General features: G+C 36.2%; 1 protein-coding gene across 1 annotated transcript in view; it reads left to right on the forward strand.

The window, feature by feature from the left end:
* Nucleotides 1-6,374, forward strand: part of LOC131553953 (uncharacterized) — a 65,765-nt gene extending 59,391 nt beyond the window's left edge. Inside the window, exons 12-14 of the mRNA XM_058798943.1 lie at nucleotides 2,625-2,960; nucleotides 4,693-5,028; nucleotides 5,345-6,374. Coding sequence (XP_058654926.1) covers nucleotides 2,625-2,960; nucleotides 4,693-5,028; nucleotides 5,345-5,373 — 701 coding nt within the window. The 3' untranslated portion in view covers nucleotides 5,374-6,374. The remainder of the gene's footprint in view (nucleotides 1-2,624; nucleotides 2,961-4,692; nucleotides 5,029-5,344) is intronic.
* Nucleotides 6,375-15,201: the final 8,827 nt, after the last annotated feature.

Raw genomic sequence — 15,201 nt, forward strand, 5'->3', positions numbered from 1 at the left:
GTATTTCTCAAAATGAATAATAACAGTGAAACACAAACTCAGAATAATACGCAAACCTGCAGTAATTAAATAAGTTAAATAACACAGATATCCTTTGTATTTAATCCCATTTTATTAACCAATGTCCAACCTTTGATGATCAAATTCAAAAATGCAAAAATGACTTTACATAAACATAACATTTGGGTTTCATTTTTTTTTTTATTGCTGAAGAATGTTAAACTTTCTTCTCCTACATCCTATTCTTCATGCAATCCAGAACGACAGCGTGTCACATCATTCCATCCACACTCATCAGTGCTGCACTTATAGCCCCAATAATGAGCCTCAGGTGGAAAAACACCCCCGCCCTAAAAAAAACCGAGAAAAACACAGGCCCAGCACTCATTGGGACATAACATTTAATACATTTAATATTTCAGAATATTTTTAATATTTAATCATTTTGAATGCAGTGCTTCATTTTGCAAGAGATGTGAGGCATTTTGTATTATGTGTGTGCAATTCTTGGATTTGTGTGTAAAGTAAAAAAAAAAAAAAATTGTGTGTAAAGTAAAAAAAAAAAAAAAAGAGGCAAAGTTTTGAAAATGTAAGCAGTTGAAGAAAAACTGCAAAAGACTGAGCGATTCATCTCATGATAAAACACAATGTTCAAAGTGTGTGTGTGTGTGTGTGTACAGTATGTGTGTGTTAGAGAGATCATACTCTTGTGTTCCATGATTAAACCAAATATTCCTTTTACATATTACTATAGTCTTGTTTCAAAACAATAGTTATGTGAACTAAAAATATTTAACTATATTGAAAACATGGGATCAGGTTTTGAAATATTGTCTAGCAGTGTTACAATTTTGATCAGTTTGAATTTGAAAACCTTTCGTGTGAAAAGGGTACCAACGTGAATAAAAAACTGTAATCTAATGTAATCTGTGTCTGATATTAAATAATGATGAGAGAGATCTATATTAGCAGTATCACTTTGACTCTATAGATTTTGGTACATTTCTCTGTCTGTGTGTGTGTGTGTGTGTGTGTGTGTGTTTGTGAAAAGTCAGGACATAGATGTGTATAATGACAAAGGTATGACAGGTATTACAAGGTGAAGGTGACTTTTCAGGACATTGACCCATGTCCTCACTTTTCAAAACACTTATAAATCACACAGAGTGAGGTTTTTTTGGGGAAAGTTGAAATGTCTCCTGTAAGGGGTAGGTTTAGGTATAGGGTTGGTGTAGGGCAATAGCACATACAGTAAGTACACTATAAAAACCATTACGCCTATGGGATGTCCCCACTTTTCACAAAAACGAACATGTGTGCGTGTGTGTGTACTGGTATTCTCTATGTTATGGAGTCCAAATGTCCCCTCAAGTATAGCACGTGCTCATAATAAACACTGAAGTCAGTTTGATATAAATCTGTCAAAAGCCTTTGATTAAGTACAGACTTTTTAGAAATGTGACTCAGAAATCTACTTCTTGTAAGTTTGTCTTTTTTTTAGGTATTGAAGTAGGAACTGCCAAATCACAGCAACCATCTCTGAAAAAACTTCCTCTTTCTTCTTTCTCTGTAAAAGTCGTATAATTTCCTGATGTGTCAGTAGAGCTGCTGTCTGTCAGTGAGACTCGATCTAAAGCTCTTCTGCTGGGTTTAAGCTCTTCTGGAAATAAAACTTTAGAGAAATGATGCTCATCTTTGGACTGATGCTGCTGCAAACTGCTGCATGTGAGTCACTTTCACATCAAACTCATGCTGATGATCAATCTCTCACATAAAACATTTATGTTGTAATATTACATTAATAATTAATATTATATCTTCAGTGACCCAGTCATGGTGTGTTCTTGTTGTAGACAGTGTGTATTAGTGGAGTATTATAATATGTGAGAGAAAGTGTTAAAGTCACAGTAAAAGAGCGTCTGTGTTTAAAACTCATGGAATCAAAATGATAGTTTCTGTAATTATAGTCTTTTTAGACCTATAACAGGTGATTTTATTTTGCCTCTGTATCTGAAAATACCAACAGCATTTACTGACTGATTAAAACATAACTTTACCTCATAAAAGCTTGCAAACATATGTTAACATTGTATTTGAACAGTTCACAGTTTTCTTCCTGTTTTTTTTTTTACCCCTTATCACATGGTTCAGATACTTTCCTGCTGCTTTTTCTTTCCTACTTCTCTCTGACTTCCTCTTTCACTCCTTCAAATCCACTCGGTTCTTCTCCCTTCCCTCCATGCTTTCAATTTTATGTTGGTAGCAACATATATTGCTAATATTTCAGTTTATTTTAGTAAATGTTCTGCAGCTCCAGAGTTATCAGTCACATGAAATTCAAAGCTCAGGTGATTGTGTTCAGACTTGAACGCTCGTGAGAAAAGATGGAAGAATCAAATCACTCACTTCCACATCTGCCACTGAGATGAATTAATGAATTTTGATCTATTTCATAAGGAACATCATTTGAGAGCTGAGATCAGAAACGATTCTCCTGTTTAACCTTAATTCTGTGAATGTTTGTGGAATTTGTGTCTGATTTTAATTCATATTTATACACATTTATCTCTCTCTCTCTGTGTGTGTGTGTGTGTGTGTGTGTGTGTGTGTGTTTTGTTCTTCAGGTCTGGATCGGTTCTGCAGGTTTGATCAGTCTGATCCCTGTTACGCAGCTCTGGGACACAAACTCAATCTGCTGATGGTGCTGGATGCGAGTGAATATGACCTGAAGATAATAAAGAGAATAAACAACACAAAAGATGATCCAGTTTGTAGAGTAAAGAATGGCAGGATGAGGATGAGTGAATGTGATCTTTATAATAACAGACCTGAAGTGACAGTCATTAATGGGACTCTGATAATAAACCGTGTGATCAGAGCAGATTCAGGGAATTACACATTAACACTCGATCGCGCAGATGGCACAGAAACATCTAGAGATCTTCAAGTGATTGTTGAAGGTACAGAAACTCTCTCATCAGACTCATTACAATCTCATGTTCTCCAAAGATCTCACTCTCATGCAAATGAATCAGTTGAATCTCTGTGAAGGTTTTTATTCCTGTAGCACACAGTAAACACACTACATACTCCAGTAATAGTAACAAGATTGTCCTGTGTTTGTCATGTGACTGTGATGTGTCCCTCCCTCCAGCTCCTATTGGCTCAGTGGAAGTGTCAATCATCTGCTCCTCCAGTGGGGTGATGAGGGTGTTCTGCTCCTCTCATCTCAGTTCTGTTCATCTACAGATATGAACATAACGTATTTACTTACAAAAATACATAATATTATAATATTTTCCTGTTTAATGGCAAAGTTTAGTGTGTATCTTGAATATACCATTTTTCTGGTTTTATGGATGTTATGATTTATGACAATTTCTGTTTGTCATATTCCCTCTGTATTTTCTCTCTGGTAACAATCGTCACAGTATCAAAGAGTGAAATATATAGGGAAATAAAATGCTCGTTCTGAACTGCAAAATGGCCAACACTTCTTATAGTGCACTACGTAGGGAACGGAGAGCAAAAGTATTGAAAACACTTTGGTTTCTCTAGAAACTCTTAAGTTTAATGTTTTTTTTTTTCTTCATTCAAGACAATATCTCATACTGTCTTGAATGAAAAAAACAGGACAGAGAGAGGAGCGAGCGGTAGATTCCTCACTGGTTCTCTGAACAGAATAAACAGCTGCAGTGAAACCCTGAGACGCTGCTGGCCTTTGAGAAAGCGTTTCAAAGAACAAACATCTCAAATAATAAAAACAGAAGAGAAGAAAAGAAGAAAAATAATACATAATAATAATTAAATGACTTTGGATTTAAAAAGGATTTGGATTTAAAAGTTTTTAAAATAACTTTTGGAAATCGTTTGGATAAAAGTTGCTAAATTAATACATGTGAATGAATGTGGAAAAGAGCACTGACGAGACGTGAGACTTGCGGATCCAAGTGCAAGCTTTTATTTAAAGGCATGGTCATATATACAGGCAGGGTTGAAACAATGGCAAACAGGTATGGCAGGGACAAGACAAAGAGTAATCCTAGGGCAAGCGAAGGTCGACGATGGGCGAACAGTATCCAAAAGGGCAAGGCAGAGAGATAATCCAGGTACACGGGCTGTAATCCAGGCAAGGGAATAAACAGAGTCCGAACAGTGAGACAGGGGTAAATACTGGGAACACAGACTAGAAATTAACAAATGGTCCGTAAAGCAGCTAACACTCGGGGAGTGAAAAACGCAGGACAATACAGGAACTGAACAGGAACATGGACTGGCACGGAAAGGGTTAATCCAGGAAACACGGGCTAGAATACAAACACAGGAAAACAGGCAAGGCAAGACTAGGATAACTAACAAGGGCTCTGTAGAGTAGCTATCGCTAGGAGAGGGATATGTACATACAATACTCGGCAGTGAGGGAGAGAAAGACCATGGCTTAAGTAGAGTGTGTGATTGGTGATAGCAGCAGAGTGATCAGTGCAATCAGCTGTGTGTGCAATCAGTGCAATGGATGATGGGAAATTGAGTCCAGTGTGATGTGCGCTGTGAGAGTCAGTGTGGTGAGCGAGTGAGCTCTGGTGGTGAGTGAACGGAAGTTCATAGACCGGATTCGTGACAGTAAATAAAACTAAATGCTTTAGATTTCATGTTAATAAGTGTGTGTGTGTGTGTGTGTGTTTTGTTCTTCAGGTCTGGACCGGTTCTGCAGGTTTGATCAGTCTGATCCCTGTTACGCAGCTCTCGGACACAAACTCAATCTGCTGATGGTGCTGGACGCGAGTGAATATGACCTGAAGATAATAAAGAGAATAAACAACACAAAAGATGATCCAGTTTGTAGAGTAAAGAATGGCAGGATGAGGATGAGTGAATGTGATCTTTATAATAACAGACCTGAAGTGACAGTCATTAATGGGATTCTGATAATAAACCGTGTGATCAGAGCAGATTCAGGGATTTACAGATTAACACTTGATCGCTCAGATGGCACAGAAACATCTAGAGATCTTCAAGTGATTGTTGAAGGTACAGAAACTCTCTCATCAGACTCATTACAATCTCATGTTCTCCAAAGATCTCACTCTCATGAAAATTAATCAGATGAATCTCGGTTCATTTTTTTATGCCCTTCACTCGCTAAATTCTCTCCGTCTTGTTGACTCGGATGTACATCAGATATCAACTACACATAGACTGATTGATTGATTGATGTGTTGTTCAGTGTCTGAGGTGTTTGGTGTTTTCAGCTGATGGTTCTGTTGGATCATCATTATGGATTTGATATGCAGATATTAAGAGAATGAAGATAATGATGATGATGATGATGATGTGATGTTTTTAGGAAAGAAACGGGGAGATCAGAAAGTGTGAATGAGAAGATTTAGAGAACGACATGAACACACTGAAGAAGATGTCTGCTGAAGATTCGTGAGAGCAGCAGCTTAAGCCCAATTCATAAAAAACAAACAATATATAAAAACAAAAATCAAATGACTTCTTTTTAAATAAATGAGTCCAGCTATAATTCCTGTTCCTCTGCTTTTACTGTATGTATAGTATCTCTCTGATTTCTTGCACCGCTTATAGAAGAAAGACACATCTCTGATATGTTTATGTATGACATTATCAACTAAAGAACACATTAAACAGACGCTTCAGATTTAATAGTATTAGATGGTTTGTTAATTGCATTTAATAGATCACACCATGAGGCCACTTTGATCTCCTCATGAAGCCAAAATTCAAGAACTCTCACAAAACAGATGCCATGCAACAAAACGATAAACTCACTAATCTGGAGAGAAGATCTCACAGAAAAAGCAAAAGACACCAGCATGACCAATCTTGTCTCCTTGCTTAATTATGATCCCCTCCCTCTCCTCTCACTTTCTCCTCCACTAAGCTCAAGTAAGAAGGTCTATATAACACATATGATGTGTCTTGTGAATCTACTGTTTTTCCCCTTTTATGTTTGGCATCATTTTAAATGTCTCAGTGCGATTGGTAAAATGGTCTCAATTTCACAGCAGTCACTTATATTATGAGAAAGATTGAAAGATCCTGACCAACCTAATTAAACTAATTTGAAGATTTCTTTGTTCTGGTCTGGATATCTAATCAAAGTGCCAATGCAGTCATTTGGGATTCAGAAAACCCCACAGTGTGTCTCTGGAGATCTGCATGAAAATCTCTCACATGTTGCTGTGTGTTTCTCTGCTGTCAGGTATGCTTCTCTCACTCTTAGATTCATCTTTGAGCAGTTGATGTTATGTATTGATCTGAAATTAATTCTGAAATGGATTCTCATTGTTTAATTATGCAATTGTCATGATGCATTTTTACCTGACAAATAAAATGTTATATTTGATTTATTCTGATCTCTTCTGAAATCATTGTGACTAGTAGATTAAGTGGAGTCTGGTATTATAACAAATCTGCATCCAGGATCAAACTAAAGGTCCAATGAATGGAGCGTGTGGCACGTAATGTCGGACCTTCTGATTTCTGTCTATCACTGACTTAGCAAGGTGCAATTGTGTGAATAAGGAAACTATGCCTTTTATGTGAGCGAGGATGTGGCAACCGACTTAAAGGTATTAGTTCACTCTGCATCCATCCCCATGAAGTCCAGGAGGTTGAGGTCAGACATGAAGCAGAGGCTGAAACAGGTGAGAAGGGTATTCCTGCACAACCGGAGGATGCAGTTTCAGGGCCGCATTTCTAGGACCCTACACTTTTTTAATTATTTTATTTTATTAATACATTTTTTGTATGTATGTATGTATTAGCGGCTCATATTATTTTATAGCACTTGCTATTCAATTATATTATTATTTTTTAGGAATTATGTAGTTATTTAATTGTATACACTTAATTATTTTCCTAGCCAACTCCTACATACCTGCTGATGACCCTCTTGAAATATTTAACCTAATTTATTTCAATATATTCTGGTTTTAAATTCAGTTTTCTTGGAAAGAAAGGCTTGTGTCTTTGTGAGACTTCAGCGCTTCACGTCTGATGTGTGACACACTTAAAGTGCAGTAAACGGTAAAACAATTGCGCTACAAATTAGTATGTTTACTATTAGTAGTAAATGCAAAACAATTTGAATACAGACACCAGTTTGCAACATCCAGCAGCACAATGAACTGCTTTGCACAGCTAAACAGGCTAAATAGAGATTGCTGACACCCTTTCGAATACTCAAGTTCACACCAGCGCTTACATTAAAAATAAGATGGAAAGATTAAAAAAAAAAATGAATAGTTTCCATGGATCTAGTCTTGGCATCTGTTTGTTTGATGTTTGAATCAGGTCTCCTCTGTTGGAACAGAATTGGCTAGATGGCGCTGTCACAAAAAATAGGGTCCTAGAACTGCAGCCTCCGGTTGTGCTGCTGTTACAGTAATAATCAACAGACTGACATCTCTGAGCTGATGAAGAGCTCGTGTGATGAACCTGAGTAATGACAGAGATCTCAGTCTCATCGTTTCAGCACAAACTGAGCTTCTTTATCAGGAGAAAATGATTTCACAAACTGCAGTAATCAGTGAGAGTTTGTTAATACTCTTTCAAACCACACATGCAAAGTTTAAAACTGACATTATAAATATCTTTATGACAACTGCTTTATTTAGCTGGTTTTTCCTGTATATTTGACTCACAGCGCAGGCCATTTTGACCTGACCTCATATTTTTGTTTGAGTGGTTTAATGTGAGAAATATAAAAAAAAAACACTTTAGATATTCTAGATAATCTTCTGATGGTCAGTTTTTTCAGTGTTGTTAACAGGGAACATCATCCATTATGATTTTGTGTCAGACGTGCAAATCATGACAGATGTTTTCTTTAGTAGATGCTTGTCAGACAGCAATGGCTTTTATGGACAATTATATGTTGTGATTTATCATGAGCCCTGCTGTTATAAAAGCAATGAAAGGGTGATAAAAACAGCTTATAAATATATTAAATAATGTCTAAACTGTAGAAACATTAGTCAATGGGAAGTCCCCACCATATAAAACCGCGTGTATGTGTTAGTTATTTTTGTGCTCTTGTACAAGACCTTCAACCTCAACCTGTGAATGATCTGAGCTTCCTTTTCTCACAGAAACAGTGCTCTGGTCTCATAAATACACTGTGAACAGTGTCAGCCGGGCTCTTCTGAAAACATGTGATGTAATATTAAAATATTGCAGTAAGAAAAGTCTATAAGTGTATTTCTTCTTCTTAATAGTGTATATTAATGGAGTACACTTAAAATATAAAATTTTGTGACAGCTTCTGAAATTTTCGTAGTTCCCTAGTTCGTGAAGCATTTCTGGCGTATTAACTGAATCTGGTCAGGAGAGTAAATGTTGTAATTAAAGGTTATTTTATGCGGTTTTTATGTAAAGAGAAAGACCCATTAGAGTTATATTTGATGTTTAAAAGAGTTTCTGTTATGCTGAGGTTCATGGTTGGCATTGTGCTGAAGAGTAAAGACTGAGGTCTGGTTGCGGACGGCTACATGATGTTATATATACAGAGAGCATGTTGATTCACTCAGCACACGATATTCATGATAATGCCAACACAGATACAATTAACTTCTTGCTGATTGCATTGGCATACAAACATGCTGTGTTAAAAAAACTTTTTTTAAATGAACCACAGAATTGAACGTGAAACACTAATAGGTCCTTCCATTTAAACTGTAATCTATTCAATTTAACTGAACTTACTCAATGTTTTAGTTACATCAGTTCAACTACAATGTCTCCCCTTCAAATAACAATGTCAGTGTATTAATATGTGTGAGATGGAAGTGTTTAAATAGTGAAAGAGCTAAATGTCTGTCTTTAACAGCCATGAAATCAAAATTATGGTATTGTAGCTTTAAAATCATTCCGTATATCTGCACTCGTCTGTGTGCTATAATACCTTATTTTTATATATATTTTATTTTATAATTGTAATAATTGTAATACTGTATAATAGCAGACCTGACGTGACAGTCATTAATGGGCTTCTGATAATAAACCGTGTGATCAGAGCAGATTCAGGGAATTACAGATTAACACTCTCTCATCGCTCAGACGGCACAGAAACATCTAGAGATCTTCAAGTGATTGTTGAAAGTACAGAAACTCTCTCATCAGACTCAGACCTGCCTGAGTTATTTCAACATTTCTGCTTCTGCTCCTTTACATTATTCTGTTGGTTTTGGTTGATTTCTCTTCATTTGCTGTGTCTATTTTAGGTATTTAAGTGCGAACCTTTGACCCACATTGACCCTCACTGAAAAACTTCCTCTGTCTTCTTTCTTTGTTAAAGTTGTATAATTTCCTGATGTGTCAGTAGAGCTGCTGTCTGTCAGAGAGACTCGATCTGACTCTCTTCTGCTGGACTTTAGAGAAATGATGCTCATCTTTGGACTGATGCTGCTGCTGCAAACTGCTGCATGTGAGTCTCTTTCACATCAAACTCATGCTGCTGATCAATCTTTCAAATAAAAACACTGTAATATTATTTAAAAGATGTCGTCAGTGATCTAATACGCTTTCTGATCTTAGCAGTGTGTATTAGTGGATTATTATAATATGTCAGATGGAAGTGTATAGTTACAGTAAAAGAGTGTCTGTGTTAAAGACCCATGAAATCCCATTATTGATGAAAATGCATTACCTTTCAAAGATCTTTAAACCTAAGCTAACATTTGATGTTGAAAATATTGGTTCTATTCCTGTTTTCACTGCATCACATCACTCTGTTACTCCTCTTAACTCTCTCTCTCTCTAACATCTAACTTCAGGTGTTAAAGATTAAGACATGAATGTTCAGTCTGTGTACTTTTGCGTCCATCAATTTTTCATTTTTAACCCAAAAATGAAATTTATAAAAAGCAGTTTCTTCTTTAATGGTTCAAACACTGATGAATAGAATAACTAATTTTCATTATTCAAAATTCGTATTTCATTAAAAATCGTAAAAATGATATAAAGCTTGTTTTTAAATACAGTATATATAAATGCTCAATTTAATGTCTAGCTTTTTTATAAGCACCCTCTTGTGCTACTGACATGGCTACCAGTAACCTACTGCTTAATGAAAACCTTTGGCTTCGATATTTTTATGATCTTAATCATTTTTCAAACATTAAAAACATGTATGAAATATTCATTAGATATTTCTTTGCAATTAACTGTATCCAGGCCAGGTTCTACAGGAGTCCTATAGTGAACAAAATGAGAGAACGTCAGTTGAAGCTGTAGAAATAGGATACTGGCGAAACATATTTTCCAAATGCTCCAGTGTGTATTTGTGTTTGAACCCTAGAGGTTTCTGTTTTCAACGTGTTTTTGTAGCACTGATCAATAGCCAATCACCTAAATTTTCTGTTGATTTCCTAAATGCAGTAGCCAAGCGTTTTAAGTTAGAATCAACTCCACGCCACAGTTTTGTTCAGTGCTGCACGCTCGGTAGTCTCTCATTATAACAAACAAAGTGTAACATGATGTAAATAAAAGATTCATTGTGCAGTGTAGAACTTCATTGATTATAACGGAACGTTGTGAGGTCGCGATAAACTGAAATGAATGACAGCTTTATATTTATAATAAAGGGAGTGCTCTTTGCACGCTTTCTTGGCTAATCCATTCAGAATTTGAATAAGTTTTGTTTTTCATGATGCTAAGAGGACCAGTGATATCTTACAATGCAGCATTTATATGCAGATGATATTATCAATAGACAGGGTGAAAATATGTCAAAATAGATGGACATTAATGCTAGAGAACCCTCACTGATTTCAGAAGCAGTGATTTGATTCTGGAACCGGGCCTGCCTGTATCTGGAGATTTGCCCTATATATCAAAGCCTTGTGTTTAGAGCCAACATGATGAACTGTACTTGCTTTGAGTGACCGTGCATGGACCTCTCCGATACCATGACCCAGATAAGCAAACAAAATTATGAAAAAATTATATCCCAATATATAATTTCATGAAGATATAATTCCCAGGATTCTAAAATGTCTATTTTAAAAATCATATATGTATTACATCTCTGTATTGTTCCAAGTTCTCCACTGAACGTGCGGGAGAAGCATTACTTCTAATTTGACCAAAGAAAACTTACTAAAATCTACCTTTTTCCATATTAAATTGTGCATTTTTCAAATGTTTATTGAAAGGGCAAAAAGTCATAAACATTTGAAAAGAAGTCAAGTTTCAAGTTTCAATTTATTTATAGCACATATAAAACAGCCACACAGCTGACCAAAGTGCTGCACAGAGATTCAAAAATAGTAAAAAGAATATAAAATCAGCACAACTAAACAACTGAACAGGGTCTCGCCCTGTAAAATAAGTACATTTATTCCATGGTCTGTCTGAATACTGGATTCTGATTGGCTGGCAGGTATGCAGTATAACCGTTTAATGCACAGGTAGTTCCAAGTCAATTTAATCACCGTTCCGTATTAATGCGCTGCTTTAATTGATGCACACTAACCAACAGGCATCACTCGTGCACACACACACACACACACACACACACACACATACACAGAGAGAGAGAGGTCAGAGATCGCAGATTGTGCTGCACACACACATAAACTGCAACGTCAACGCTTCCCCACGATTTGTATTACTAAAATAAAAGATAGATACTAGATCACTACATTATATTCCCCAGCAACGAGGTGATATAATCGCTGTTTTTGAAGTAACGTTAATTGCTTATAAATCAGTCAAATTGTCTTTCGATAAAAATCTAGTGTTTTGCATTGCTTTTTGTGAGGGTTGTGTTTAGGACTGGGGTTAGGAGACAGACAATATAATTAACTTCATATAAAAAACAATGGAGATCTATGAGAAGAGCTCAGTAATATAGTCAAACAAACATATATGTGTGTGTGTTTTGTTCTTCAGGTCTGGATCAGTTCTGCAGGTTTGATCAGTCTGATCACTGTTACACAGCTCTGGGACACAAACTCAATCTGAGTTTGTAGAGTAAAGTATGGCAGAATCAGGGATTGTGATCTTTATAATAACAGACCTGAAGTGACAGTCATTAATGGGACTCTGATAATAAACCGTGTGATCAGAGCAGATTCAGGGAATTACACATTAACACTCTCTCATCGCTCAGACGGCACAGAAACATCTAGAGATCTTCAAGTGATTGTTGAAGGTACAGAAACTCTCTCATCAGACTCATTACAATCTCATGTTCTCCAAAGATCTCACTCTCATGAAAATGAATCAGTTGAATCTCTGTGAAGGTTTTTATTCCTGTAGCACACAGTAAACACACTACATACTCCAGTAATAGTAACAAGATTCTCCTGTGTTTGTCATGTGATGTGATGTGTCCCTCCCTCCAGCTCCTATTGGCTCAGTGGAAGTGTCAATCATCTGCTCCTCTAATCAGAGGTCAGTGTCCTGCTTCACTAAGGAGGGTGATCAGATCAAATATAACTGGACTCTGAATGGAGATCCACTGATGGATGGAAACAGCAGCATTGATCTGGATGAGAGAACTGATGGAAACATCAGCTGCAGCGTGAAGAACCACGTCAGTCACGCACAGAAGACCATTAGACTCAAACCCTGTCCTGGTGAGATTTTAATACACTGCTGAAGTATTTGCTAGACACCAGCAACAAGATACATTTCTCCACAGAATCCCCTTGTGTCAGAATGCAGTATCTCTTAAGTGTATTTTGATGCATTATGACTCTCCTTTTTGGATGATTCTTGAGGAAAGATTATTAATTATAAGAGGCTATGTTCATGGTCTCACTTTTTAATGAAAAGTAATCTTTAAAACCTTTTATTTGTTTATATATATATATATATATATATATATATATATATATATATATATATATATAGTTTATTTATTTACTTCTATTTTTCACTTGCTTGCATGGCCTGAAATTATAAACATCAAACATTTCATCCCCAAATCAAAATAAATTATATTGTGCATAAAAAATAAGGACTATTTTACAACCATTCATTTAATTTGAATTATTTTCATGACAATTAAAAGCACTCCTACTCTCTAAATGTTTTAGAATTAAGTTTTTTTTTTTTTTTTTTTTTGGTAATTGCAATTATTTAGAGTGATATTTTGTTAATTGATTCTTATTACTGCAATTGCATATAATAAATTTTTATTTGATGCAATATGATCCATTTCTCTCAGGTACATTTCATGATGATAATATGATGATTTTAGATATTTTATACACATTATAGTTAATATTGTTTTTTTTTTAAATTGAATTTGTTTTAATTTATTTTCATTTTTTTTTTGCATTTTCCTCGCATGTCAACAATTAGATGTGAGGGGTAAATGTCTCAATGCAAAAGAGTTTAATGCCACTAAAAACATTCAATGACACATGCTAATTATTACAGTTTTGAACTGAAATGTGATCTGGACGTGTGCTCATCAGGTTTCATGAGATTCAGACAAATCGATTCTGCACTGATGTTTTATTACAGGACCAACTACTGCATCGGTGACCTCTAGTTTGACCTCTACATCGACACAGACATCAGATTACGGTAAGAGTTTCTCATCAGCTGGTGTGAATGTCACCTACAGCACTTTCTTCAAGGATGTGTGAGCGCTGAGCTGCTACAACAAATAATGTAAATAACAACCTAATAATAATGATGGCAGCAAGGGATCTATAGGCTCTATATATATTTTTTTTTTCCTGAAATTAAAATATCACAATAAAATGATGCGATTGGCTTTTATAAATTATAAAGCTTGGAAGAGCCAGGACTTTTTTAATATCGGATTGTATTCGTCTGAAAGGCAAAGTCAAGCCATGAAGGTGAGTAAATTGTAAGGATCCACCCGCCAGCCCAAAAGTGGAATCTAGCGGCCTGGTTGAAGGTTTAATGTGTGTTCGATCTTTTACTTGCGCTTTTGACTTAATTTCAATTTTAGTCTAGCTCCGCATTCAATCTGACTCCAATTTCACATGATCATTAAATTTAGGAAATATTTATAATTAAAAACTGATCAGAAATATCAATGGTATATTAATTTAGATATTTGATTATTCTGGAAATCCCATACTTTCAATCATTCGTTCATTGGCGACCCAGTGTCGCTTAGCAATTCACTCGCCCAACAGTGAACTCACGGACACAAACTCGCCAGTTCTGTACTTACTCAGAGGATACAGGGTGATTAGATACCTTTAAGTCAGCTGCACCCTGCTAACTTATAACAAAGATATTTTTTCTCTAATCACCAAAACTGTAACTTGTTAAGCCAGCGATAATCAGAAGATCCCTAAAGATGTCCCCCATGGTCCTTTCAGTGGTACTTCGGTATGATCTATCCTGGACGCAGATTTGTGGAAACACTAGACTACAACTCTAATCTACTAGAAAATATGATTTCAGAAGAGATCAGAATAAGTCAAATATAACAATTTATTATTAGTCAGGTAAAGTTGTATTACGCCAATCACATAACAAAACAATTAGAAGCCAATTCAGAGTTATCAAATCATATCAGTACAAAACATCAAATTCTCAAAGATTAATCTAAGAGTAAGATGCATACCTGACTTTTAGAAAATACATAGTACGGAGTGTAAAAGCAGCATTGATCTGGATGAGAGAACTGATGGAAACATCAGCTGCAGCGTGAAGAACCACGTCAGTCACGCACAGAAGACCATTAGACTCAAACCCTGTCCTGGTGAGATTTTAATTCATGATTGAAGTATTTGCTAAACAACCGCAAGAGCAGCAAGAGTAATGCACCTCTGAGCAACAGTCCAGTTCTTTTTCTCCACAGCCCAGGTAAGACGCTTCTGACGCTGTTTCTGGTTCAGAAGTGGCTTGGTAGCCCTTTTCCTGAAGACGTCTGAGCGTGGTGACTCTTGATGCACTGACTCCAGCTTAAGTTCTCTCCTTGTGAAGCTCTCACAAGTGTTTGAATCAGCTTTGCTTGACTGTATTCTCAAGCTTGCGGTCATCCCTGTTGCTTGTGCACCTTTTCCTACCCAAATTCTTCCTTCCAGTCAACTTTGCATTTAATATGCTTTGATACAGCACTCTGTAAACAGCCACACCTTTCAGTAATGACCTTCTGTGACTTACCCTCTTTGTGGAGGGTGTCAATGTTCGTCTTCTGGATCATTGCCAAGTCAGCAGTCTTCCCCATTATTGTGA

This window comes from Onychostoma macrolepis, chromosome 14 (assembly GCF_012432095.1).
Source record: "Onychostoma macrolepis isolate SWU-2019 chromosome 14, ASM1243209v1, whole genome shotgun sequence".
NCBI lineage: Eukaryota > Metazoa > Chordata > Actinopteri > Cypriniformes > Cyprinidae > Onychostoma > Onychostoma macrolepis.